At 54.4% G+C, this 27352-nt stretch overlaps 1 protein-coding gene across 1 annotated transcript in view; it reads right to left on the bottom strand.

Annotated features, from left to right (window-relative positions):
* CUNH16orf74 (chromosome unknown C16orf74 homolog) overlaps nt 1-25029 on the bottom strand; it is a 32066-nt gene extending 7037 nt beyond the window's left edge. The window contains exons 1-3 of the mRNA XM_036346802.1: nt 24967-25029; nt 24506-24740; nt 13998-14051 (exon numbers count right to left, since the gene is read on the bottom strand). Coding sequence (XP_036202695.1) covers nt 13998-14051; nt 24506-24740; nt 24967-25029 — 352 coding nt within the window. The remainder of the gene's footprint in view (nt 1-13997; nt 14052-24505; nt 24741-24966) is intronic.
* Between the last annotated feature and the right edge of the window lie 2323 nt (nt 25030-27352).

The following is a 27352-nucleotide window of genomic DNA, read 5'->3' as shown; positions in this document are numbered from 1 at the left end:
GGAGGAGCTCTGCTCAGCCAAGCCAGGCTGATGGCTGCCAGTACAGCGGTGGTGGTGGGAGCCTCTCCTGCCTCCTCAGCAGCACTAAGGATGTCCGACTGCAGTTTAGGCCTGCTCCCCGCTGGCAAGTGGACATCCCCTGAGGGCTGCTGTGCTGCCAGAGGGATGTCTGATTGCCATCTTAGGCCCAATCCCCCGGGGAGCGGGCCTAAGCCAGCAGGTCGTCATCCCCTGAGGGGTCCCAGACTGCGAGAGGGCACAGGCTGGGCTGAGGGACCCCCCCCCCCCCCGCCCGCCCCAGTGCACAAATACAAATTTTTGTGCACCGGGCCTCTAGTTATATATGAAGGAGCTGGAAAACTTTATGAAAAGGGCCGGACAGTAAATATTTTTTACTTTGGGGGCTATGCAGTCTCTGTTACAACTACTCCACTTTGTCACTGTATCTGGAAAGCAGCCACAGACAGCATGTAAATGAATGTACATGAATGGGTGTGGCTGTGTTCCAATAAAACTTTATTTACAAAAAAGGACAGCAGGCCTGATTTCTGTGGTTTGCCAATCCAGCTCTCTAGCATCCCAGCGGACTTTAGATCAGGGACCTGCATGGTGTCCTAATAAGCAATAATAGAACCTCAAAACCCTGAGGCTTTTAAATGCCAAAAACAAAAACAAAATTCCAAACCTGTCTGCTGTTGGGTAGTGACAGTACCAGCCTCTGAAGGGCAGTAGGCACATGCAAGGAATGAATTCACATAAAGCCCCTGCCCAGCAGGTGGGCCCCGGGGGTGCTCAATCCCTGTTAGCTTCTCTGTAATCATCCATGAAGAGCGTCTCAGGGAGCGCCCACAACAAAAGGAAGCTCTGATTACTGTTATCTGTGGCAGAAGGGAGCTTCCTGCTCAGTCTCTAAGGCCCCTTCTTCGGTGAATATTCCGAAGTTCTTAAAATAAAATGCTAATAGAGAAAAGCCACACTCCTCCCAGGGCCCCCCATTTGCATTTTAACATGTTCGGGGAGCTTGGTGACAAAGCCACATTCTTAATCAGGAAGCATCAGGTCACTCCGTGGACCCTGGAGAGATGCTAGAGGGAGAGAGGAAGGAGGGAGGGAAGAGGGAAGTGGGAGGAGGGAGGGACTCCAGCTCCTCTCAAATCCCCAGGCTGCCTAATCTCCAAGCAGAGGTGGCTGAGCAGGAGGGGAAAACTCTCAAGAGATAAAGCCGACTTTGGGATTAACAACAAATGCCAACCCTGCCCAGACTAGGCGCTCATTTGTGCTAAATCCAGAATTGTTATTTCTTAATTACCTGCCGGCCTCTGGCCATTAAGAGCCCATTTCCTGAGGGGAAGGGCTGGGCTGGGGTTCCAGGGCATGGGAATCCAAGGAAGGAAGAGGCAGGGAGGGGACCCAGCACCCAGATGCATTCAAAGATCTCAGGGTGTGATGGAAGCTTCTGCAGGAAGCCCTCAATAGGCCTTGATTGGGCCCTGCTGGTCTTGGGCCTGGAGGTAGAGCAAGCCAGAATGCCAAACTCGCCCTGGAGCTGGCCTTCCCGCGGGTGAAACCGGAAGGAGCTGTAACTGAGGTTCGACTGACCTCCTCTGCAACCCGGCTCTGCCCTTTTCCTGTTGGCTGCCCAAAGCAATCACCTGGGAAGTTTAAACACAGTGATGCGGGACCACACCCCAGGCGCCTGGTGTCACTGCTTACCGTCAGGACTTTTAAAAGCTCCCAGGAGAGTCTCATAGCCGGATGGGGAACCCCCAAGCTAGGGTGACTGGGAACTGGTGGCTTTACTCTATGAGCCACAGTTTCCTCAGGTTTAAATTGGAGTTATACTATTCTTGTAGGAATACAATACCTAGTGTGGGGAGTGGGAGAAATGACCAACAGGAGCCAGCAGACCAGGGCCTGAGGGATCCTGGGGGGAATGTGAGGAGTGTTGCTGCCTCCTGCTGAGACCAGCCGCCCCCCTGTAGCACCCCTGTGCCAGGCTCTGGGCTGAGCCCACCATTCTCACTATTGTATCAATTCTCATACACTCCCTCGGGGTGGAAACTAGAACCGTGGCCATTCTCCAGGTGAGAAAACCAAGGCTTAGAGAATGGACATGATGAGAAAACCAAGGGAGGCCCCAAACAAGTGGAGGCCAGGTAGCTCCAGGCCCGAGTGCCCACCTCGCCCTCTGGTATCAGCTAACACTGCTCAGCCTTCAGAAGCCCTAAGCCACACAGGCCTAGTTCAGGATGCCCCAGGGCCCTAGGGACAGGGCACCGTTCCCTATGCCTGCTCTCAGCAATCCCCAGGCCACCACCCATAGGCTAGTGGTGGTGGAGCCAAGAGCAGGTGCTGCTCTCACAGCCATCACGGCTCAAGGTCGCCCTCTGCTGGTTCATTTAAAAATGATGCTCAGGCTGGCGCTCTATTGCCAGCTCTAAGACCCTCCCTGCCTGAGACCTTGTTCCTAGGATGGGGTTCACTCTTCCCCAAGACACCATTTCACACACAGTATGCCTGCCAGACCCAGAATGCAGTGGGAGGCCAAGGAGGGTGCCATCATTATGTGCGTTTTGCAGGTGAGACAAGCAGAGCTGGCCGCAGCAACACACGCTTGATAAACATAAGCTGTTATTAGTAGCACGAGATTCCAATCTTATGTGGCACTTATTCCGGGATTCAGCCAATACCGAGCACCTCCTGGTGCCACCCCCATCTGGGTTGGGTCAGGGACCTTGTCCCACCCTTTCAGTTGAACAGCTGGAGTTTTCCTTATTGGGTGGAATGGCCACAGGCTCCGGAAGGAAGAAAAACTCAGTTCTCCTGCTCCCTTGCCTGCAGCACAGGCATAAAGCCCAGCCCAGAGCTGGGCCCAAGAGAGGGGCTCAGTAAATAGGCACTTATTGTGCACCTACTATTTGCTAAGCATTGTTCTAGGTGCCGGGGACACAGCAGAGAACAAAATAATCTCAACTGATGTTTTTCTCCTCCTTCCCCACACTTCCTTTCTATGCCTCCAGGCCCCAGGGGACGCCAAAGAATGCAGGGTCAGCTGGGAAAAATAGAGAGGGTTCCCAGTGACCCAGGCAGCTGTTGGGACAGGCCCACACCACTGAGTAAGGATGGCACTCACAGGAGGCCAGGGGCTGTGTAAAGACCTCATGGGAATTCATTAGTGTTCCCCGCAACAAGGCTGACAGTGTGAGAAGCCCATCTTCCAGATGGGCACAATGAGGCACAGAGAAGTCAGGGACCTTGCCCAGGGTCAATCATGTGGAGTTTGATGCTGAGCCCGGCCTCCCTGGGGCCAGCAAGCAAATAAACACCTCCCAGAGCTGGGTCAGTGATAGGAGGAGCAAGATGATGGGAGGGAGCATCAGGATGGGGAGAGACATGGGAATCAGAAAAGGCGTCCCAGGGGGGCGCTAATCCCAGAGCAGCAGGAAAGATGGAGGAGAGGGCACTCAAGTCGGCCACAGCATGCACAAAGGCCCTGGGGCAGGGACACGGAGTGCTGGGCCAGCACTAATTCCTCAGAGATGACCAGGCATCTGGATTTAATGCAGATCTTTCAAAAAACAAACCGACAAATGCCTCTGAGGGTTTCAGATGCACTTAATCTTTTTTTTAAATTCCAATTAAAGGGAAAGCCTTGCATTATTATGGATGAGACCAGGGCAGTGTGGCCGTTTTACCTTGTGGAGGCAGCCGGCCCAATGGAGATGGCAGTGGATGTTTTAAATCTCTTTTTAATTAAGGAAAAAGCTCTGGCTTGCGTCAGGGATGAGCTGCTGGAGAGAGAACCTGGGAGGAGGAGCCAGAGAGAGGCTCCAGCACAGCAAGGTGGGGGGATGTGTTCACCTCTCTGACTGTCCCTGTCCCACACCCACCTGCCTGCCCCAAGCAGGGACTCTGCAGCCCCTCCCTCCGGCCAGCCCTTCCCAGCTCCAGCAGAGGGTCCCTCCTCCTCCTCCTAGTGCCAGCCCCCCTGGGGCTGCTCCAGGGTCTCAGCCACAGTCTGGTGGTCTGGGCAAGCAGCCCCTCCTCCTGCCCTCAGTCTACTCATCTTTACAATCGACACAGGTCACTGTGAGAGCCTCTGGCCTGTGGTAAATGCTTGATGTGGGCAACTCAGGGCTCCTCAGGGTGGATGTTTGGACTAGATCAGTCTTTGTGGTGGGCCGTCCTGTGCATAGTAGGGTGTTTAGAAGCATCCCTGGCCTCTGGGTGCTATAGCACCTTTCAATTGTGACAACAAAAAATGTCTCCGGACACCCTGAAGTGTCCCCTGGGGGTGGGGACATTTTTTAAGTGTACTAAAAAGTATGTCCTATGCAACATTTGGGACATACTTACACTAGATAATTATTCCTTGTTTATCTGAAATTCAAGTACGAAGCATCCTGTTTTATGTATTTTTGCCTCCTATATCTGGCAACTCTACCAGTTGGGGGAGGAACAAGTCACAGCAGCCATAGCAGATGTCCAAGAGCTGCTGTTCCCTCCGTCCCGTCCCTGCGTGGCCCCACTGCACGCCTGCGCGGCTGGGACTACAGGATGGCCCGAGCTTGAGGAGTGGCATCCCCAGTCTGCCCTTCGCCAGCTGCGTGAGTTCCTTCTCCCCTCTGAGCCTGTTTCCTCGGCTGCAAAGGGGCTACGTTAGAGACGGCAACACACGGTTGGCCCCTTGCTGAACTAAAGATTCGAACTTTCACCCTAGAATTGTAACCTGCAAGGCTCTCAGAAGGACTCATGGTATTAAGCGGAAGGTGTCTGCGGCAGTTAGGCCAATAGCAAGGGCTTAGTGGGGCCATATCATTAGGACGTGGTTACTGCTATTTATCTGAAACAGGGGCAATTAGACAAGGAGAGTCCAGGGCCAGGTTCTCAGGGCCAGACAGGTGCCTCACTCCTCTCTCCCTAGTCTCAGCCCTGCCCCCGGTTATGCTCTCTCTGGGTGCAGCCCCTATCCCATGACCAGCAGATGAGCAGGTCAAAGGCCTGTCTCCCTCGATCTGGGACAATTCTGAAAGGCCACACCAGCTCCAGAGCACCCGTGGGACTGTGGAGGCCGAGCTGCTCGGAAGCCCACGCACCCTCAGCCAGCCTGGCTTCCCACGGTCCATGGCAGGCGTGATGCCATGGGCATTCCCAGGTGACGGGTCTGTCCTGCCACCTGGAATAGGCCAAGGACAGTTATCCGTGATGTGCTGGACTCCTGGCCAAGTTAGTGACCTCTCAAGGTGGGTACCAGGCTCGCTCACTATTGCTTGGGTCACTCAGTATTGCTGACCCACCGTCATAAAGTTTTAAAGACATTTTGAAAGGGCAGAGTATGGGTACATCTTAGCAATAACAACGGCCTAGTGGTGATTTCTGTGCCCACCACATCCCAGGCGCCGTTCCCAGCTCCTGACATGCCCCCTTCCATTCCAACAACAGCCCTGCCCCGGTGCCCATTTTATAGTTAAAAACAAAAAGCTCTGGCTCAGGGAGCTGAAGAGCCTCAGCCAAGTCACATGAGACTTGGACTTGCCGGACCAGAGTCCCTGAGCTTCGCACTGGCCTGTGCAGGTTCCGTGAGGCCTGCAAAGCACAAAGCGAAACGATGGGGAGGAGGGAAGGTCAGAGGTGGACATGGGCGCAGCACTGCCTTGGCCCAGAGGCACGTCTGCAGCCCTGCCCGGCATCTGTACCCCACCCTGGCCTCTGAAGGTTCCTTGGAAACCAGGCCTTCTGGAGGGAGAAGGGCAATTCCTGGGGACCAGGCTGCTCAGCCTCCTGGCCAGCTGCACTCCGGCAGGTGATCAGTGGCTAGCACAGCCCTGCCCTTCCTGAAGGTTTGCTCTTCATCCTCTATTCATTGCAGATACTCCCAGAGCACCTGGTCCATGAGAGGCTCTGAGGAACCTGCCCGGCAAGAAGAGGTAGAAGTGGGGGTGGGGCACACGTCCGGGTGCCCAGTCACATCCCTGATGCCCTCCGGGCCCCAGCTCGGCCACACTGGGCAGGGAGTTTTACCGCCTGATGCCTCAGTTTCCTCATCTGTATGCTGGGGATGATGAGCAACTCTCCTCCACATGGGAAGACAGGAGTGAACCTGCTGGTGAGCACTGGACTCCCTCCCGGGCTGAGTGACGGCACGGCTGCCCCAGCCAGGTCCGGGGTCTCCAGGAGAGTGTTCATTTCACAAGCATTGACTGTGTCCCTACTGTACGCCGACCGGGCCAGGTGCAGGCTTTGGGGGTGAGCAGGGTGGCTGTGGTTCGCGGCCCTGCGGACCTGGGTGAGCAAGGGGGAGCTGTGGCCTGAGCACTCAGGGCTGTGCCAGGACTGTCTCCTCCTGCCTGCTGTGACACTGATGTCCACACTGGAGGCCCCCCCTCCCGCCTCAGGGAGGACGGCAGGTGCCGGGGGTTAAGCTTCAGAAGACGGGGGGCTCAGTCCCTGCTGGGAGCCCAGGCTGCTCTCTCCAGGGCAGGGCAGGGCAGGGAATGGCAAAATTCAGTGCCACCTGCTTCAGCATTTAAAACAGGGTTGGATTTTCCACTCCTCCTCTGAGAAGGCAGGCTGTGGGTCTCCCAGACCCCCAGACCCTATCTCCTGGGCAGAGATCTGTTCAGAAGGTTCCACAAAAGCCCTGGATTGGAGTCTGCATTCCTGGGTTCTCAGCCAAGCTAACGTGCCCCTTGGTACCTTGGGCAGTCAGTCTGCACCTTGGACTGCATAAAGCTTCATAAACACATGGGTGCCCAGGACCCATCCACCCCAACAAAGCCCTACCCTGGAGAGTGGGCCAGGCCTGTGCCTATATGAGGGCCTGCCAGGTGACCTTGATGTGCCCCAGAGGTTGAGACCCCTGGTCTGGAATGATTATAGTGCTTCCTGTTACTTTAAAAAAAAATTCTTGATACCACACCTCAGGCCCCACAGCCCTGCCTGCCCAGTGACCCCAGCTCCTCCTGCTCAACCCCTATTCCTGCCCCTGCAATGCTCATCAGCTCACCAAGCTTGTTCCTGTCTTAGGGCCTATGCATCTGCTATGCCCTCTGCCTGGGATGCTGTTCCCTCTGCCTGGCATGCTGTTCCCTCTGCCTGGCATGCTGTTCCCTGCATCGTGTAGCTGGCTCCATGACAGAGAGGACCTTGCCCATCGCATGCTCCTCTATTGCACAACTTTGTTTAATTCCCTTCACAACTCTCGTCACAAAATCTACCGATCTGGGGTGCGTGTTCACACATTCATTTCTGTCTCTCCCACGGAGCTCTGTGATGTTCACTGCCGTGTCCCCGGGCCTGGTACAGTGCCTGGCATGCAGTAGATGCTCAACTGTTTGCCAAACAAATGAGAAGTCACACCGGGTACAGCTCTGGTCTGGGCTCTGGCCCCAGGGGAAGGGAGCGCCTGCTGTGTGTCGGGCTCTATTCCAGGGGGTGTAGGGTGGGCAGAACAGACCCCTGCCAGTGGCGCTGCCGACAGCGAGGTCAGGGACCTCCTCCACGGTCCCCATGGACAGGAAGCCGCAGTCGTTTCACAGATGGGAACACTGAAGCTCAGTATATTAAGACATTGACCTTAGCCATTTTCTACCTTGCGACTTCCCTTCATACATATCAAGCTCCCACTCATTCTGAAAACTACTCAAAATGTATTAGCCAAGTAACTGCCGTTAATCCCCTCTCTTTTCTTGGAGCTCCTCATCCCTATTAGTGTAAAATCCCAAATTCCCCGCTCACCCCACCGGCTGCTGCTGCTCCCGGCCTTTGCCCGGGCATTTCCTGCTGCCTGGAAGGCTGTTTCCCGGCTCTTCCTCAGTGACGCCATCCCTACCAGGGTGGGCCAGGCTGGTCTCCATCCGAGCATGTGGCAGTCCGTACTCAGGCGGCAGTTCGCCCCCACAACTCCCCTGGTTCCTTGGGATCAGAAACCACGGCTGCCCTGCTCATCCCTGAAGTCCTGGCCGGGCCCTGGGCTGCACACAGTAGGTACTGCAATCAAAGTTAGTGCCATAAACAACCTCAACCAACTCTGGATCACAGCGGTGGGACAGCCGGAACCAAGTGTTCGCACTGGAATGGGGCATTTGGCGTGACTCATTTTCGCTGTGACCTGGGGACTAGTCTTGGACCTCCAACACCAATCAGAAAAACAGGCATCGTAATTGCCAGCCCACAACTGCCCCCCACACCTAGGTCACAGGCCGAGTGGAGGAGAGGCTCTGAGCCCCAGGAAGGGAGATGGGAGGAACACCTGTGCCCCGGAGGCCAGGGTGTAGGAGCTGTACGTGCCCTTCTTGGTCCTCACCATCACCATCATCACACACTCAGAAGGAGAGACGAAAAATCCACCAACATCAGCCCAGTTCCAACTGTGAGGCATCCTACCAAACACCTGAGCAGCTGTCCTCAAAACGGTGTCACAGATACAAAAAACTGTCACAGGGACAGGGAACTGTCACAGCCCAGAGGAGCCGAAGGAGACAGGACACGGAAACGTCAGGTGGGATCCTGGGCCAGGACAAGGGTACTAGATGAAAACTAGGGACATCTGAACAGAGTATGGACTTTAAAATAATGTGCTGTATCAATTCAGTCACTGTAATGAGTGCACCATACTAACATCTGATATGATGTCAACTATAGCACAAAGTGGCTGGGGGGTATATGGGAGCTCTGTATCACCTTCACAATTTTTCTATGAATCTAAAAGTCTTGTTAAAAAAAAAAGTCTATTTCATCTCCTGGCCTTTTCTCACCCGGCCCCAAGCTGCCCAGGCCAGTTGGCTGGGACTGTCTCAGGAGCCACATGGTGATGCCGGAGTTCGCTGGGGCTGGAGCTGGCACCCTCCAGGGGGCTCCAGAGACCACCCCCCGCCCCACAGGGAACCCCCTACCTGCAGTCTAACTTTCCCTGCGGAGGTCTCCACACACCTGGAGGAGCTGTCTCCAGACAGGGAAGGTGCCAATGGCTGGATGGGCAGCAAATCCTGCCCATAGGACATCGGTTTTAGTGCTCATCTCAGATATTTCTTGAAACCTGGCCCTGGAGATGTCCCCATTCATCACTCCATTTTACAGATGGGGAAACTGAGGCTTGGGCACGTGAAGTGAGTTGCACAAGGTTGCAATTAGTCAGGGCAGAAGGAGATTTGAACTCAGACATCTCTGACCCCTGAGCCACTCTACCAGCGGTTCTCAAACTTTAGTAGGCGCCAGAACCCCCCTAGGTTTTGTTAACCCCCAGCACCTCAGACTCAGTAGGACAGGGTGGGTCCCGAGAATTTGCATGTCTCATTCCCAGGTGATGTGCAGGGTGCAAGTCTGAGAATGCCCCTGAGAACCACACGCTGTGTCCTGGGCAGTGCCACCTGCTGCTGACAGCAGAGAATGTGCTTAGGAACCAGGGACTCCACCACCCCTCCAGCCATCTGCTGAACCAAGTCCCTCCAGATAGGCCATGTGACCTTGAGCCAGTGAGAGCTCCCCTATGCCTCAGTCTCCCTCCCTGTGAAAGTACCTATGTGTTGTCCAGCTTTACTGAGGATGAAATGAGAAAACTGGGGGCACATGCTTGGGGAGCAGTGCCAGGCTCACAGGGATGCCCACCCAGCAGATGCCAGCCTGGACACAAAGGAGGTGCTCTTGGACCGTGGAACGTTCCGATACATCATGGCTGCTATGGCCAGGCCCTTGAGCAGAAGGACTCCACTTACAGTGCCCACTCTCACTGGCTGGTGTGGCTCAGTGGTTGAGTATTGGCCTATGCACCAAGAGGTCACCAGTTCAAATCCTGGTCAGGGCTTATGCCCAGGTTGAGGGCTCAATCTCCAGTAGGGGGCATGCAGGAGGCAGCCGATTGATATTTCTCTCTCTCTATCCCTCTCCCTTCCACTCTCTCTAAAAATCAATAAAACATTTTAAAATATGTAAAAAGAAATTTTTTAAGTGCCCACTCTCCTTTGGAACCAGAAACAAAAGTATCCAGGCTTCCTGGTGTTCCTCTCTCCAGGGTCACTGCCTATGGACCTCCCACCTCGCCTGCATCTTCACTGCCGGGCAGGGAAGCACATTCCGTCCCCAATGCAGGAGGCTCAGCAGAGAAGTGACTTGTAGTGGGCTGAGTAGAGTTCCCCCCAAATTCAAAATTCAAGTCCATCCAGAACCTCAGAATGTGACCTTATTTGGAAATAAGGTCTTTACAGATGTAATTAGTTAAGGATCTGGTGATGAGATCATCTTGGATTTAATACTGGTTCTAAGTCTAAAGACTGATGTCTTCATCAGAGAAAGGACATAGAAACGCAGGGAGACGCTCATGTGAAGGCAAAGGCAGAGACTGGGGTGATGTGGCCACAAGCCAAGGGATGCCCGGAGCCCCAGGAGCTGGAAGAGCAGGAAGGACCCTTCCCAAGTGCCTTCAGAGGACGCATGGCCCTGGGACACCTGGAGTTAGCCTCCAGAACTGAGAGTGAATTCATTCCTGTTGTTTTAAGCCTCCCCACCCCTATGTTACTGCAGGCCTGGGACACTAAGACACCGTCTAATAGGGTTAAAGTGAATATTTAAGAGCTTGTGTGGATGAAGTTTCTATAGTGGCTACTTTAAAAGTCAAATGAAAACCTTTTCCTCTGGGTGTGCAGGAAGCAGTTGATCAATGATTCTCTCATCATTGATGTTTCTATCTCTCGCTCTTCCTCTCCCTTCCTCTCTGAAATCAATTATATATACAGTATACTAGAGGCCCAATGCACAAAAATTCATGCAAGAGTAGGCCTTCCTTCCCCGGGCTGCTGGCACCAGCTTCCCTCTGGCACCCGGGACCCGGGCGTCCCTTACATCCCCAGCTTTGTCTGGAAGGTCATCTGGAAGGATGTCTGGTCTAATTAGCATATTATGCTTTTATTATTATAGATATATATATATATCAGACAAACAAACAAAAAACCTTTTTCCTCTGAAAAAGCTGTATGTGTGGTGGCTGACACCAGGCCTCTGGGACCAATTTGCCTGTGTTCAAACCACACACAGGTACCAGCTGTGTGGCCCCAGGCAAACTGCACTGCCTCTCTGTGCCTCAGCTTCATCTGGGAACTGAGAATCACAATAATACCCACTTTATGATGGGAGAAGGGGCAGGTGAGTCATTCACGTGGAATGCAGAGAACAGGGCCCTGCCCAGGCTAAGCCCCCCATTAAGAATTCCCCATTTATCCTAATTGCTAACTTGGATTCTGATTGCTGGAACTTATCCCAAAGAAATAATTTAAAAAGACAAAAAGCAAAGATGTTCAAAATGGCATTATCTACAAAAGCAACAAGTTGGAAACAACCCGAAGACCAACTCTTTTTTTGTTTTAGTTTTTTTTTTTTAATCTGCACCTAAGGACATTTTTTCCATTGATTTTTTAGAGAAAGTTGGGGGGGGGGGGCGGGGAGAGAAACATCGATGTGAGAGAGACGCATCGATTGGTTGCCTCCCGCATATGCCCTGACCGAGGCTGGGGAATGAACCTGCAACCCAGGTACATGGCCTTGACCAGGAATTGAACCCGCAACCCTTGGGTGCATAGGCCGACGCTCCAACCACTGAACCACACCGGTCAGGACCTCAAAACCAACTCTTGACAGAACCCGATACAGGCATTAAAGAACTGTGAAAATGACGCCGCCTTGGGAAAAATAGCACTAGCACCGAAACATCAAATAAAAAAGAAATAAAAGACAGTGCACAGAACTGTACATGCCAGTGCCGACAACCAGGTAAAACCATACCTGCTGGCAGCCAGGTAAGGCCCATGGCCAACTGTGAGGGTCACAGGGCTGCGGGGTGCCCAGCACGCTGAGGTTTCCTCACGTGACATATTCCTTACGGGGAAAGTGAGAACAAGACCCTGCCGAGAATGTTGGGGCATCAGGGCTAACGGGCTGGGTTGTCTCGGTTTAGCACAGAGGGGTTCTGTGCCCTGCCCTCCCCCAGGCACACCCAAGCCTGTGTTGGCCGAGGCTGAGGGGAGGGCCGGTGGGCTGGCCCCAGAGGGCTAGCCATGAAAAATGTATGAGCAGACCTGCCTGTACTGCTCCTGCAGTTCCAGCACTTAGCTCCTCCAGGGCCCGGCCGGAAGGAGCCCTTTTAGAAGCTCGCAGCCCAGGAGCACTCAGCGTGCTGCTCAGGCTCTCAGGGGCGGGGGGGGGAGGGGGGGGGGGCGTTTCCCAGGGACTCTCAGCATCGGCACTCCTGGGTCCCTCCCCAGGTTGAGGCCCCAGCCTGCCTTGGGCTGGAAGAGAAGTGGCCCCAGAGGTTCCTTTAGGGGCTTGTTTTTGTCAAAGATGTCCTGACACAACAGCCAAAAGTGGAAGCAGCCTGGGGTCCATCGAGGGATGAACGGATGAACCAACTGGGGTCCATACGTACGGAATATTACTCAGCCTTATAAAGGAAACTCTGACATACGTGACAACACGGCTGGACCCTGAGGACATTATGCCGAGTCACAGAGAGACCAACACTGCACAATTCCCTATGTGAAGTCCCTAGAGCAGGCAAATCCAGAGACTAAGTAGGATGGGAGTAGCAGGGCTCAGGGGCGGGGGGACAGGGTTAGTTTTCAATGGGGACAGACTCCGTTTGGGAAGATGGAAAAGTTCTGGAGGTAGATGCACAACAACGTGAATGTGCTCAATGCCACTGAACTGTACACCTAGTTAAAGCGGTGACGTACGTTAGGTATATTTTGCTACAATAAAAACAGAAACAAAAAGTGTATTCTGACCACCTACTCTGTGCCAGGCACTGGGGAGACCCAGTGAAGTCTAAGGAAGAGGGTCCTGGACTCTTAGGTTTGGTCTCTGGACCCAACCTTTGGACCTGCATCCCCCATGGATACTCACTCAGCAAGCACCGCCCCCAACTCCTGCCTGGGCTCAGCCTGGAGCCTCAGAGGGACCAGGCCCTGGAGGGGCGCGGTTGTCTAGGACTCTCTAGCACCTCATGCCCGTTTTGCGAACAACACCCTGATTTTCTCCAAGGGAAGCACTGCTCCCTACTTGCCCCCAGTTGGGGAGGCATTGTCCATCAGGTTGTCTCCCCCTCAACCCCCCCACTGAAGGGCAGGCGGGAGCCCTGAGCTGGACCAACCAGAGGCTCTCCTGAGCTCACTCATCCCAGCTGTGGGATCTGAAGGCTATGGCCCTTCGCCCTGGCCTGACCCTCCATGCCTCCTGACTTCCTGTGGTGGAGGGAAGGAGCCAGGCTGGGCCCCAGACATCCAGGAGGAGAGTCCGGGCTGCTGAGCCTGCTGCATGTGGGTGAGGGGCCACCAGGGAGACTCCCAGGTTCCAGGCTGGGGAGACGTGGGGTGGGAGCATTTGTTATGCAATAACGAATGGGCTTTGAGGGGAGGTCTCCATGTGGGCCATATTGGTCTGGGTGCCCCTGGGCCCTTCAGACTCTGAACAGAAAGGTCTGGAGCACGGGACAGAGGTCTGGGCTGCCTCTGCCAACACCTACAACACTTCTCAGTGATTCTGTGTCCTTCTAGAACTTTCTCCCTGCTGGCTTTCCCCGCCTCCCAACTTGCCTTCCCCAGCCTCTGGCAGGCCGAACCTGTTATCTCGGTGATAACAGGCCAGCGGGTGGAGAGCAAACACCCGGTGCATGCCTGGCACCCACTTCTAGAGCCTCTTGCTCCCTTCCTCCCCACAGCCTGGAATTCATGCCTCTGAGAAGGAAACTGAGGCCCAGGGGGGCGCTGCGACGTTCCCAGGTCACTCAACTGCCAATGAAAGGAAAGGCCTGGAGGAGCCCTCAAAGTCAGAGCAAGCACTTAAAGGTGCCTACTGTGTGCAGGTGCTGCTCAGTGGGAGGGTCTCCTCCCTCTCCATGGCTGCAACACTAGGGGCTCAGCTCTCCCCTCCCACCCTGTCCTGCCCCATGCCACCCCCACTGCCACACCCTCTCGCCCACATCAGAGCTGGTGAGGGAGAGCCGCCCGCCTTACCTTTCAGACAGGACAGCTTAAGCCCCATGTCGACGCCTCCGCCTCCGCCTCCGCCTGGCTGTGGAGAAAGAAGAGGCTTGTTTGTATTGGCCACGTGTGCCCAGGCCCCACCCCCAGCCCTGATGGGTGCACAACAGGAAGGAGTGGGGAGAGAAACCGAGGCCTCGGTTGCGGCGCCTGCTGACTACATCTGGGCTGAATTTGCTCAAAGCTGAGTCTGTGCTGGCGGAAAAAACTTTCAGGCGCCTCAGAGCTAAATATACTGGAGGCCGGCTGCGGTCTCGGCGAAGTTGACGGTGAGGGCGTGGTTGGGGCTGACAATGCGGAACCCACATCACCTGGTCTTTCCTTTCAGGGGCCACAGATGCTGGCTGGCTTCATGGTAAGGACCTCCTGATGTGAGGGCCCTCAGCCAGGCTGCGGGGGGGCCCGAAGCCCACCGTGACGGGTTTTCCCTTCTAAATGCAGAGTCTTTGGAAATGTCACGGATGAAGCTGTCAGGGGTGTGAGCCTCCCGTCCATGAGCATGAAAACTGTCCCAACCAGAGTTCCCACGATCTTCCTGCAATGTGATGCCTCCTCAGTGTTCTGAGTAATCGATGAATAGAGGCAGCCGCTGGCAGTGCTCTTGACGTTCAATCCTCCGCCACAATCCTGTGAGGTGCTACTTCTGCCCCCATTTTACAGATGTGGAAGTCAAGGCTCAGAGAGTGGTGTCAGCTGCCCAAGGCCACCCAGCTTATGAAGAGTGGAGCTGGGGTTCTAACCCGGGATTGCCCTGGTCCCCCGCCGGCCGGGGCCCACCCCACTGGGGCCTTTGAGGCTCTGCAGGCCTTCCTGAGAAGGCGAGGCTCTTGTTTCTACTTTGGAGGACTCCCCTGAGGCTTTGAGAGGCGATGCAGGGGGCGGGGGGATGGGGAGCTCACCCCTTCATCCATAGGGAGCCCCTGTGTGCCAGGCTGATGAGCGGAGAGGGGTGAAGGGTGGCCATGAGAAGTGCCCCTCAGATCTCTGACACAGATGTGTGGCCCAGCGAGGGCCCCAGCCCCTTGCTCTGAGATCCCCGGACTGCTCCTCCTGCCAGAAGCTGGGATCTGAGGCAGGTGCCCCTGACGGCAACTCGCTTTACCAACCACTCTTGGGTGATCTCCACCTTCCCACCCTCCCTCATTCCCTGGTGTCTGACCTCCCATCCCCATTTCCTACACATTCCCCATCAAGAGGGGCCCACACAGGTGGATGCAAGGCCCAATGAGGCACCACACCCCGGAATCTAGGTTGTTCAGAAGAGCAGGGGAGACAGACACACAAACTAGACCTGATAGGCATGGTGAGCCCAGGGGAAGCAGAGTGAGGAGGGGGACAGAGGAGGTTCCTGCCCCAGTCTGGGAGTCCTGAGGAACATGTCCCTAATGGTAGGCAGGAGTGGGACAAGCCGGGAACAGCCTCTCAGGCCCCAGGAACAGAATGTGCAAAGGTCCAGAGGATAAGAAGGGCGTGGTCCATGGGAGGAACGAGAGGGTGGGAGGTCGGGGCAGGAATAAGATGAGCTGCACCTTGAGGGCTTTGGGGGCTGGTGAGAGGGTTCGGGGGTTATTGTGAGGGCACCAAGCAGCGAGGCTGCGTTCTAGGAGTGTGTGTGGGCCAGGGGCCAGCTAGGAACACCAGGTCCTCCAGAACATTGCTTCATGGGTGGTGCTGCTGGGCCAGCAGCCTCGGCACCGCTGGGAGCTTGTCAGCAATGCAGCATCGCAGGCCCACCCGGACACACTGAGCCAGAATCAGTATTTTAACAAGGCCCCCTCGGACCTGTGTGTTTGTGAAGGTCGGAGAAGCTCTGCTCTGGCCCAGAAATGTGGAGCCTGAACTTCAAAGCCCGCAGGGCAATGGGAGGGAGAAGCAGCTGGAAGTCCAGGTGACACGCAGGCTTGGGAGATGGTGGGACCCCCGAGGGGGCTGGTGTGGAGGAGGGGCTAGGATAGAGGCTTCCATTTCAGCCAGGTGGGGTGTGTGGGGCAGGTACGGGAAACAGGCACCAGGAGATGGAGTCAGGGAGACTGAGAAAGAGGGGAGAGAGGGAGGGAGGAGGATACTGCGAGGGCAGGGCAGAGAGACAGACAGAAAAGGATGGGGAAAGCCTCCGGGCAGTGTGTATGGAAGGAAGAGTTCCCTGCTTAGAAGCGGTAGCTCTTCTCTCTGGGACCAGAGCCTGGCTCAGCCAGTGACCACAGGCAGGTTCCTTAACATCCCAGACTTCACTTTTCTCATCTTTAAAATGGGGCCGGTGCACTTGCAGCCTCAAGTAGCAGCGAGAACTAAACGTCAGGGGTGATGGCTGTAAAAGGGCTTCACCCTGAGTTGGGCATAGAGAAGTCCAAGAAGTGTCAGCTGCTATTGTTTAGGACAGTGATGGAGGGAAGGGAGGTAGTGGTCTCCAGCGTGGCCTTTTCTCCAGGGGCTCAGGGGCTCAGTCCTCAGAGTGTGGCCCCGGACCAGCAGTGTGGGCGCTGCGGGGAGCCTGTGAGAAATGCAGGCTCTCAGGCCGCACCCCACACCCCTCCTGAAGGCTCAGGAGATGCTCTACAAGACCCAGGGGAAGCTCATTACCACCGAAAGGCTAAGCGCCGCATCTTCCCGGCACAGCAGGATCACCTGGGCGCTTTTAAAAGCTATGGTGCCTGGGTCCCATCCCAGAGACCCAGAGTAATTGGCCTGAGGTGCGGCCGGGCACTGTAAAAGCTCTCGAAGGGCCCTAGCTGGTGTGGCTCAGTGGATAGAGTGTCAGCCGGCGGACTGGAGGGTCCCAGGTTTGATTCCCATCAAAGGCACATGACCAGGTAGTGGGCTCAATCCCCAGTAGGGGGCATGAAAGAGGCAGCCAATCAATGATTCTCTCTCATCATTGATGTTTCTATCTCTCCCTCCCTCTCCCTTCTTCTCTGAAATAAATAAAAATATATTTTAAAGAAAGAAAAGAAAAGCTCTTGAAGGGATTCTAATGTGGAGGATGAGATGCGAAGGAAGCTCTCCTTCTCAGGGCCAGAGGATGGGCTGGGGCTGGCGGAAGAGAGAGCCACGGCCAGGCCTGCAAGGACAACGGGCACCTTTCTTGAGCATTCATTGTGTGCCCAGCCCTGACAGAGATTCATGGTCAATCAGTTCTCACAACAGCCCCGTGAGGTTGGGACCATTTCGATCACCTCTTTACAGATGGGGAAACTGAGGCACAGAGAGGTTAGTTAATGCGCACAAGGTCATGGGTAGCAAGTGGTAGGGCCAGGGTTCAAGCCCAGCACTTTGGACTCTAGAGCCCATACTTCCAAAGGCAGGGCTTTGGGGTGGGTGGTAGCACAGACCTGACCGCTCTCTCCCCAACCCTCCCCAGGCTGCGTCTCCCCCTCAGGGGTCCTGCAGCCAAGCTCAGACCATCCACAAATAAACCCAGGAACCCTGGTGGCCACCATAAGAAAGACTCTTAACATCACAGCCCTGTACACACTGTCTGCACAGCACACTTTGATTTTATGATCTATTCTCTCTTTTTCTTTTTAAGTGTTGGTCACAGCCGACTCAAGAGATTTTCCATCACATCCCATCCCGAGGATTGAACAGTGATTTACGATGAAGTCCTCACAGATCAATCAATGTCACGACTTAGCTGTAAAATACTCCAGAGAAGAGTGGCGCATGGCACAGGGCAGGCGTACGATGAGGGCAGGGATGCTGTCTGCTGCTGACACTAGGAAATGGGGGTTCAGCACATACTTGTGGGTCTGAAAATAATAAAACAGTCAGAGGGAAGACAACTGTCTACCACGCACAGTACAGGACCGCTGTTCCGATCTCTGACTTCGATCTCTGTGCTGCGTTCTGCGAGGGGGTCCTTGCTTTTAGGAAACCCTGAAGTGTTTGGGGTCAGGGTCCTCATTTCTGCAACTTAACTTTCAAACGGTTCAGCCAGCAAATCATAGCACGCACGAGTAGGTCCAGAGAGAGCCGGTAACGCACACGTGGCTCAGGCTTCTGTCTGGTGCTGGGCAGACAGGAGCACTCTGTGCTCTGGCATCTTTTTGGGAAACTTCAAAGTATTTCAGGAGAAGAAGTCAGTACAGGAAAGAGAAGCAGACAGAGGCAGAGCAGTCAACAGGTCACATCTCCTCTGTGCCCAACACCGCTGCCTCCCAGCAGTGGCACACGAAGCGCGGCTTTGTGTGAGATCCCATTTTCCCGGAACCTCTCTGGCCCGGGAAGGCTCTGTGTTCCGCCACCTCCCAGAAGAGTTGTCCTGGACTGACAGGTTTTGTCCCCAAAGCTTGTGACTTAAATCCACCCCCCCCCCCCAAAAAAAAAAATATCTCAAAACCCTCAGGGAAGGAAGAAAACAACCAAACAAAAGGGTGAGGACCCGGGAGTGGCCCCAGCCTGGATTCAGGGAACTGCAGGGCAAGCGTCGGGCAAACATCGCATCAAGGGTCATGTCTATGTGCGGCAATTACATTTCAGGTTTTTAAAAATATATATTTTTATTGATTTGAGAGAGTAAGGGAGAGGAGAGATAGAAACGTCAATGATGAGAATCATTGATTGGCTGCCTCCTGCACACCGGACCGAGCCTGCAACCTAGGCACGTGCTACTGTAACTGAACCCTTCAGTCCACAGGCTGATGCTCTATCCACTGAGCAAACCGGCGAGGGCTCGATTTCAGGTTTTTAAATTCCCAAATGCAGAGTTGACGCAAGCCCACTTTTCTCATCCCAGCGCACGTTGCTGTAACTCTTGTCACTGCGCTTCTGCTCCCCAGGAGGACAGAACAATCAGTGGGCTGCGGAGGGGCGGGAGGAGTGAGAACCAGGTATGGGGGGGGGGGTGTTGTGTGACCTTAGGCAAGTATCTGACTCTACTTCCGAGGTGCTGACGCTCTGCCCCCCAGGCTCAGTGTGCTCGTCTGTGGAACAGGCATCCTGCCCCCAACCTCTGGGACAGGGCCTGGGAGAGTCGTTCCTGTCGTCATTGCCATCATCACTGTCACGATCACTGTCCTAATATCGCTACTGAGTCCTCCTGTGAGGGCACTGCATTAGGACTGCCAGAGGCACCAGGGCAATGTGGTCCGAGTCTGATCCTCAGTGTGGGTGTGGCCTGTTCTAGCAGAAGTGCTCCCAAGGGTGATTTACTGGGGAGTGTGGACGGCCCGTCCACTCCACTCCCTCTGTGATCAGGGCTGCCAGGCAGAGGGCCAGCCCCCAGCAGAGGCTCCAGATGCGTTTACTGGAGAGGAACCCCTCCCTGTAAATGGGCTGTAATGTTTGGAAAGGGGGGGAGGATGAAGCTTGATCCTACACCTGTCTGAATGGGAGCCAGACAGATGCCCAACTGTGGGTGTGGGGCTACTTTTACCTAAATTCCATTGTCATCATGACCGTAACAGCTGATAGGCACCACGCTAATGCTTTCAAGAGGCCAAGCCCTTGCCCTGGCCAGTTTGGCTCAGCGGACAGAGCGTCGGCCTGCGGACTCAAGGGTCCCAGATTCAATTCCAGTCAAGGGCACACGCTGGGGTTGTGGGCTCCATCCCCCCCCCGCCCCCCCCCCCACACACACACAAGTAGGAGGCATGCAGGAGGCAGCCAATCAATGCTTCTCTCTCATCATTGATGTTTCTATCTCTCTATCTCTCTCCCTTACTCTCTGAAATCAATAAAATAAATATATGTATAAAAATAAGAGGCCAAGCCCTGGGCTGAATTCATGATGGAAATGATCCCACTGGACCCTCACAGCACCCCAAGAGAGCAACCTCACTGGGGCTGGAGCTAGGAGGAGTCAGGTGCTAATAAGCCACAGCTCTGGGAGGCCGACCGCCCAAGCTAGGCCGATTTGGCCGCACGCTTCAGGGCAATATCATTCTACATGCAACACATTTCATCATTTGAATTTGTTACAAAGATACACCGTTCATAATTGGAAAATAAAGATTTAATGGGAGGGGGCCCTTCGCGTGGCAAGCTGGTACGAGCTCAGTCAGGTCCAGAGGACTGCTTGGGTATAAACGTTCTTTCTCTTTCACACGTCTGCAGGAGTGTGAAAACCTCCCTTTCATATTGAATCAGGCTCTGTTTATGTTCCCTTCAAAATATCAGATTGTTAATTATTTGCACAACAGCCTGAAGTAGAACAGGTTCTTTCTTGCACCCAGCATAAAAATCTCCCTACAGACCAATGGCCTTGACAGGATCCTCTCTGGTGACAGACAGTGATAAAAACTCACTTCCTCCTGCAGGGGTCCGCCCCGCCTCTGAGCGTGGTGAGATAGATGGGTATCTGCTGCTTCGCACACCACACAGCCCTCTCGAAAGCTGTGAACATCTCCAGGGGAGAGGACACACTGGGCCAAGTTGTCTGTTATTGTTTTTACAGCAGCCTTGAAGATAGAAGCCATGAACTACCAGCCCACAGCCGTGCTTGCCAGCTCACCCAGCTCACCGCCTGCAGGTTTTCAATGCAAAGAGGAAAGTAAACTAATGTGCTCTTTGCACAGAGTAAAACGTAATTAAGGTGTAGCACTGCCTGTGGGAGACTCAAGAACCACTCACGGGCCGGAGCGACCCTGGCTTTGCAATTCTGGCACCGAAATCTGCTGATTCCCTTCAGTTACTACTTTTGTGGATCGTGACTGTTGGTCTCTAGAATGTGAGATAAATCTTCCTGGAGTGAGTCACAAATCTAGACCTGGAAGTGGCTATAGATAGGTTGCCAGATAAAATACAGGATGCCCAATTACTTCATGGGACATATTCATACTGGAAATTAGTCATCATTTATCTGCAATTCAACTTTAACTGAGCATCTTGTATTGTTTTTGTTATTTTGTTAATCCTCACACAAGGATATTTTTTTTTCCATTGAGTTTGCCTCCTGCACCAATCAGGGCCAGGGATTAAAACTCAAATACAGGTAGGTGCCCTTGACCGGAAGTAAACACAAGACCCTCTGGTACACAGGAGACACTTTAACCACTGGGCTACACCAGCCAGGGTGAGCATCTTGCATTTTTTTATTTTTTTAATCTTCACCTGAGGATATGTTTTTTTAAATTTATTTTTTAAAAATTGATTTTAGAGAGAGGACAGGAAAGAGAGAAGCACCAATCAGTTGCCTCCAGTATACACCCTGTCCAGAGATTGAACTTGAAACCTAGATATATGCCCCAACTAGGGATTGAACCTGCAACCTGGATATGTGCCCTGACTGGGAATTGAACCAGTGACCTTCCGGTGAATGGGACGACGCTCCAACCAACTGAGCCACTCCACCCAGGGCACATCTTACATTTTTATTTGCTAAATCTGGCAACCCTATACAGCGTTGGTCTTATTTCTAATACCTGGGTTTCTCAGATGAGTCCATGAAGGCCCGGAGAGAGAAAGTGAGTGAAAGGCAGGGTCAGACTGTCTGATCTTTCTTGGTCTCTGTACAGCCACCTCCCAGATGAAATCAGAATAACGCTTTGGAGGTCATGACTCACTATGGTGCCTCGCCTTACCTCCTTAACAAAGACCTCACTTGAGGACCAAGGGCAGCAGTGAAGAATCACAGTTGAGGAATGTGACTGTTTGCCTAGGTGGGTGGACCCAGCAGACAGGACGGAACCAGGTTCCACTCCCTGCTGGGAGGCTCTGGGCAAGCTCTCAGAGCATTTCCTTACAGCAAACACAGGGAAGAAGGCACTAAAGGGCCATGGCCGGCTCCCGAGTAGGCACCTGGCAAATCTTGGTGTCCTTTCTTCTTTAGAAAAGGCATTTTCTTTTTTGCCACAGGATGAGAATTCCTGTAATTCCAGCCAAAGGGACTGTGCTGGGAACAGATGCTACAAGCGTTAACATGCCTTCTATCCTGGTACACAGAGTGCAAACATGAGCATCTTCCTGGCTTTAGCCCATGGACCTGCAGGAGGCTGTGAGCTCCTCTTGGGGAGGCAGGGCAGCTGCCGGGCCCACAGGGACTCACCAAGAGGAAGTGAAAAAGGATGGGGGTAAGGGTAGGGACAGGGTGCCCACTGAAATGCTCAGCTGCTTCTGTCACCAGGCAGGGTCTTGGGCCACCTGGGGTCCGGCCTTGGCCTCCCACTGATTGGCCAAGTAACTTTGAGCAAAGTACTTGCCCGCTGCTCCGTTAGGCCTCCACGTGGTCAAGCTCAATGCTGATGATTTGTGCACCTTTCCACGTCATATGTCAATAGAAATGTTCATTTAAAAATCAGGAGTATGCTATTAGAAGTCAGGTTAATGATTAATTAACCATAGGGTTCATTTAAAAGCATGTAATTGTTTTTATAGCAGCCTTGAAGACAGAAGTCACAAACTACAGCCCACAGCCCCTGAGTGCTTGCCAGCTCACTCCCTGTGGGTTTTCAGTGCGAGGATTAAACTAATGTGTTCTTTGCACCAAATAAAATGTAACTACGGTGTGGCACTGCCTGTGGGAGACACAGAACCACCCACTGGCTTCAAGGGGAGATGGGGCTGCAAGGGGCAAGATGAGGTTCCTGGGGAAATTCTGTCTCTTGACCTGGATGTACCCTTCTGATGTGTACATATTACTGTATGTATATTATACCTTAACCTTTTAAAGGGGGGGGTGGTACACTTGGTGGTCTCAGAGGCCTGGCCTAGCCTCTGCTATATTCAAGAGCAACTCAATGTGAGGACTAGGGGTTCAAGGCCTGCCACTTACCCACCCGTGACCTTAGGTCATTTTACCTTTACAGGCCTCTGTGTCTCATCTGTAAAATGGGAATATAACTATTTGGTCAGAGCAGTAGTTCTCAACCTTCCTAATGCCGCGACCCTTAAATACAGTTCCTCATTTTGTGGTGACCCCCAATTTCATTGTTACAAATTGAACATAATTAAAGCATAGTGATTAATCACAAAAACAATATGTAATTATATATGTGTTTTCCGATGGTCTTAGGCGACCCCTGTGAAAGGGTCGTTCGACCCCCAAAGGGGTCGCGACCCACAGGTTGAGAACCACTGGGTCAGAGGATGAAAAGAGGGCAGGCAGGTGATGGGCACCAGCACTTAGTGCAGGGCCTGGGATACGGCAAGTTCTCAGTAAACAATAAATGCCAGTGTTCCGCTGTCCACTTAGGGGAGTTCCCATTTCAAGCGTCCAGAGTTTATCTAAACCTGGGGCTCAAGGACCCCACCAGCAAGAGAAGGGCTTCCAGGGAGCAGAGATTAGGCATCAGAGCTTTCAGCCTCCTTGGAGCTGGCAGAGGGATTAAGTCTTTCCATAAATACACTGCCTCCCTCCCATCCAGAAGAAACAGTACCCAGGGGTAGGGGCACAGAATCCAAGGTGGGTGTGGCCTGGACAGGTAAGGGGGTGTTTTCTTGAGTTAATCCAGCTGCAGAAAGGGTCTCCCATGCACTCCTGGGAGCTGGGCAGGGAAGCCAGAGCCTGCGCCTTCAGGGGTGCCTCTCTGTGGGAAGGGGAGTTTCCCACCAAGGCTGCTATCTCCTAAGTGCCTTCCTGGGGGGGAGGGGGGACGGGGGGAGGGTGCTGCCTTTCTTTTTTTTTTGGGGGGGGGGGATGATGGTGGTACCAATCTGTGTTTATTGAATAACCTACATCCAGGACACAGTGAATGATTCCACATCAAGGCTGCCTGCCACAGGTGTAAAGGCTGCCTTTTAAGTGAAACCACCATCCCTGCCCGCCCCCAGCCCCCACCCCAGAGCCGCCTTTCAACTCCTCTTTCTCAATGACGCAGGGCTGCCCAGACTTTTCTCTCCATTCGGTCAGGCCTAACAGCCAGTCAGGGGCAGCCTGGGAGAAGTCCCCACTACCCCAGGGCCAGCCGAGCAGAGCTGTGGGTCCCCCTTTGTAAAGGGTGCCTCCCCCAGTTCCGCTGAGCTCAGCGGGCCAGAAGTCGCTCCTGCGTTCGCACCGGTCGCCCTTTGCGGTCGCAACCCGCTTTGAAGCCCTGGAAGCGAGGGGGCCCCTAAGTGAGGCGGTTCATAAATAATATATTTTGAAATACTCGATAGAGGGGAAATGGCTCCTCTCGAGGCCTCCTGCCCCCACCCCGGCCGGGCTCCTTTCCAGCTTTGAGGAATGACGACGGTCTGGTCCCTTCCCAAGGAACTCGTGACAGCGCAGAGTGTCAGGTGAAGAGTGGGGGCCAGAGGTTCCACGCGCAGGGACACACCCCCACCCTCCCGGTGTAAGTTGCAACACGGCCAGAGAGGGCCCAACTTTCCCCAAAACCGCTTCTCCGCAGAAAAGTCTGCTAGAAGTTAGAGGGACTCCCGGACCCACCAGGGGCCCCCTACCCGTCCCGGGGCGCCCCCCGCCCCCCAGCCGCCAGAGCTTGCGGGGCGTGTACGCCGCCCAACGGGGTTGCGGCACCCGGGAAGAGCGGCGTCTCCTGGAAGGGGGGCGGGGGAGTAGTGTGGGCAGCGCGGGCCAGACCCCGGGGCGCGCACGGCGGGGCACTCACCGCTTTTGGGTGGGCTCACTGCGGAGCCGCACACGGGGCGCGCGGGGCCCGTCCGGGAGCTGGTGGCGGCCGGACTCGGGTGGTCGCGGCAACCAGCCTGCAAGAGAGAGCAGCGGGGGTCATGGCCTGGGCCGGGGAGGGCCCTGGGGGGCCGTTCCGCCCCGGACGGCCCCTCGGGGCGGTGCTGACTGCAGCCCCGCCCTGCCCGCGGGCGCCGGATCGCACTGGCCAGAAGCTGGGGCGGCGCGGGGCGGAGCGGGACTCGCCCGCCTTCCCCCCACCCCCCTGGGGGAGAGTGCCTGGGACACGCCCGCCCGCGCCTTGGGCATCCCGGACTCCCCTTGCCCGCCTCAGTTTCCTCTGGCCAAACCCAGAGGGAAGCCGGGGAAACCTTGGGCGGCGGTCCAATGGGGGCTCTCCACAGTGCGCCCCTCCCCTGCTCTGCGTGCCAAGCTGCCTACAGCTGTGCGTCCCAGTCCGGGGTAGTGAAAAGGGGTGCTGCCTTCCACCATACCGGTGGTCATGCTTGAGTGGGCCCCAGCGCCTGGCTGCGGAGAGGGAAGAGGAGAAGTGGGAGGCTCCCCATCTTCCCACACCCCTGCGCTGGGCCCTGGGGTCACATAAGCAGTGTGCTCCCCCTCCCACCTCTATCTTGTCGCTGGAGCTGTGGGGCTTCAGATGGCCCTGGTGATGAAAGGGGGGGTTCCCCGGTTAGGGTCTGGCCCTTTGGCTCGCTGCACGTGCTTTTGCACCCCACTCTGGGGGGTGGGTCCAAGAGGGGGTGTCAGGAGTTGCCTCCCTGCGCTAAGCGGGCTCCAGGGTTTTGGCGACTCCCAGCTGGGAGTAATTCCCAGTCCCCTTTTATCCATATGGGTTTCTTAGGAGGCTCCCACCATGAGGCGGCCTCTGCAGGCACATACCCAGCTGGCCAGGAGGAACAAAAGAGGTCCCCTGCCATGTGTTCTTCCTGCCAGTTCCCACACCCCATGTTCTGTGTCCTTCTGGAGGGTTGGGGGGGGGGGGGGGTTGAGTCACAGAGCAGGACAGTGACACTTCTTTCGTGAATGCAGGAAAGAACTGAGTTGCAGGAAAGAGTTGGCATCCGAACTGTGTGTTCTCCCCTTGAGTCATTCCTAGAGATGTTGTAATATCTTGGTTCCCCTGACCCCACGAAGTCCACAGTGACAGGCAGGAAATGTCCTCCCCAAACAGGACAGAAAGGGGCAGGGTTAGGGGCTGATGTCCCTTCTACCAGCTGCCAAGGGTCCTGTGTCTTTTTGTCTCCTCTAATGGTGGCAGCAGAGGTGTGGGGAAGCCCGAAATGGCGGGCACAGCCGCTCACATTCTTGTTCCAGAAGGTGGAGAAGGACCTTTTCTGAGAAGCCGTGAGCAGGCCGGATGCTGGGTGCTGGTTATAAGACCGGCCTGTCTCTGGGCCCTGGTTTCCACAGGAAGAAATGGGGATTCATTCGTTTCTACAAACACTTTTGAGTATCTGCTCTACCCTGGCAACCCAACGGGTACCACAGTGAACAGGATACCAGGAGGGGGCTTGGGGCCCTTGGCCATTAGTGGTGCATTTTGACCACTCCCACTCCTGGGCTCTCCTGCTCAAGCCAAGAGAGGAGCCACCTGTGGGGGGGAGGGGGGCCGTTAGCCCAACCCTAACTGTTGGAGGAGACAGGATGCTGGGGAGGGGAGGGGCCACTAATGAGAGTAGGCCCAGGAGATTTCCATTTGTCAACTGTATGGGATTGAGAAAAGGAATGGAAAGAACCCAGTTTGCCCTAGCTGGTTTGTCTCCCTGGATAGAGCGTCGGCCTGCAGACTGAAGGGTTCTGGGTTCGATTCCAGTCAAGGACACATGCCCGAGTTGTGGGCTCAATCCCCAGTAGGGGGTGTGCAGGAGGCAGCCAATCAATGATTTTCTCATCATTGCTGTTTCTCTCCCTTTCCCTTCCTCTCTGAAATCAATAAAAAACAACAACATTAAAACAAAATAACAAAAAAGAAGAATCCAGTTTAATTTGTTCCCCACCCAGACTCCAGGCCTCCCTCCCTCCCCCCAAGGGCGGTGGGGTTCGTGCTTCAGTATCAGAATTTCCCAATGCCTAGCACTCTGGCACTTTGGCATTTGGGACTGGATCATTCTGTCCTGGCACCATCCTGGGCACTGTAATCCTGGATGTCGAGCAGCATCCCTGGTTTCAACCCCCTCACAAGTTGTGACAACCAAAAACATCTCCAGGCATTGTCATCTGTCCCTCAGAGGCACAACCAACCCCTCATGCCAGTTGATAATCCTTGAGTATGTTCTAGTGGTTTCCAGCCCTGGCATCATGCCAGGATCATTGGGACCTGAACACATAAAAAAATAAAAATAAATAAAGCTAATACCCAGGCCCAGCTCACCTAGTGATCTTGACCTAATTGGTCCAGGGAGGGCCCAGACATGGGCGTTTTGTAAAAACTCGCAGGTGAGGTTAGTCAGCGGCCACCGATTAGAAACTGAAGAGACAAATCAACAAACGGCGTGTGTGAAACCTGTATGGATCCCAATTTGGACAAAACAAATAGTTGTGAGATAATAGTGGAAAATTGAACACAGTCTGGGTACTAAAAAATATAAAAAATATTACTAATTTTAATAGACGTGATAGTGGTATCACTGTGTCTTTAAAGCCCTTAGTGATACATATGGAAAAGTATTTATTATTAAATTAGTATGAAGTTTAGGTATGCTTTAGCCAAACCGGTTTGGCTCAGTGGATAGAGCGTCGGCCTGCGGACTGAAAGGTCCCAGGTTCGATTCCGGTCAAGGGCATGTACCTTGGTTGCGGGCACATC

The sequence above is a fragment of the Myotis myotis genome, unplaced genomic scaffold, assembly GCF_014108235.1.
Source record: "Myotis myotis isolate mMyoMyo1 unplaced genomic scaffold, mMyoMyo1.p scaffold_m19_p_19, whole genome shotgun sequence".
Taxonomy (NCBI): domain Eukaryota; kingdom Metazoa; phylum Chordata; class Mammalia; order Chiroptera; family Vespertilionidae; genus Myotis; species Myotis myotis.
The sequence above is the reverse complement of the archived record's forward strand: the minus strand, read 5'-3'. Positions and strand labels throughout refer to the sequence as shown.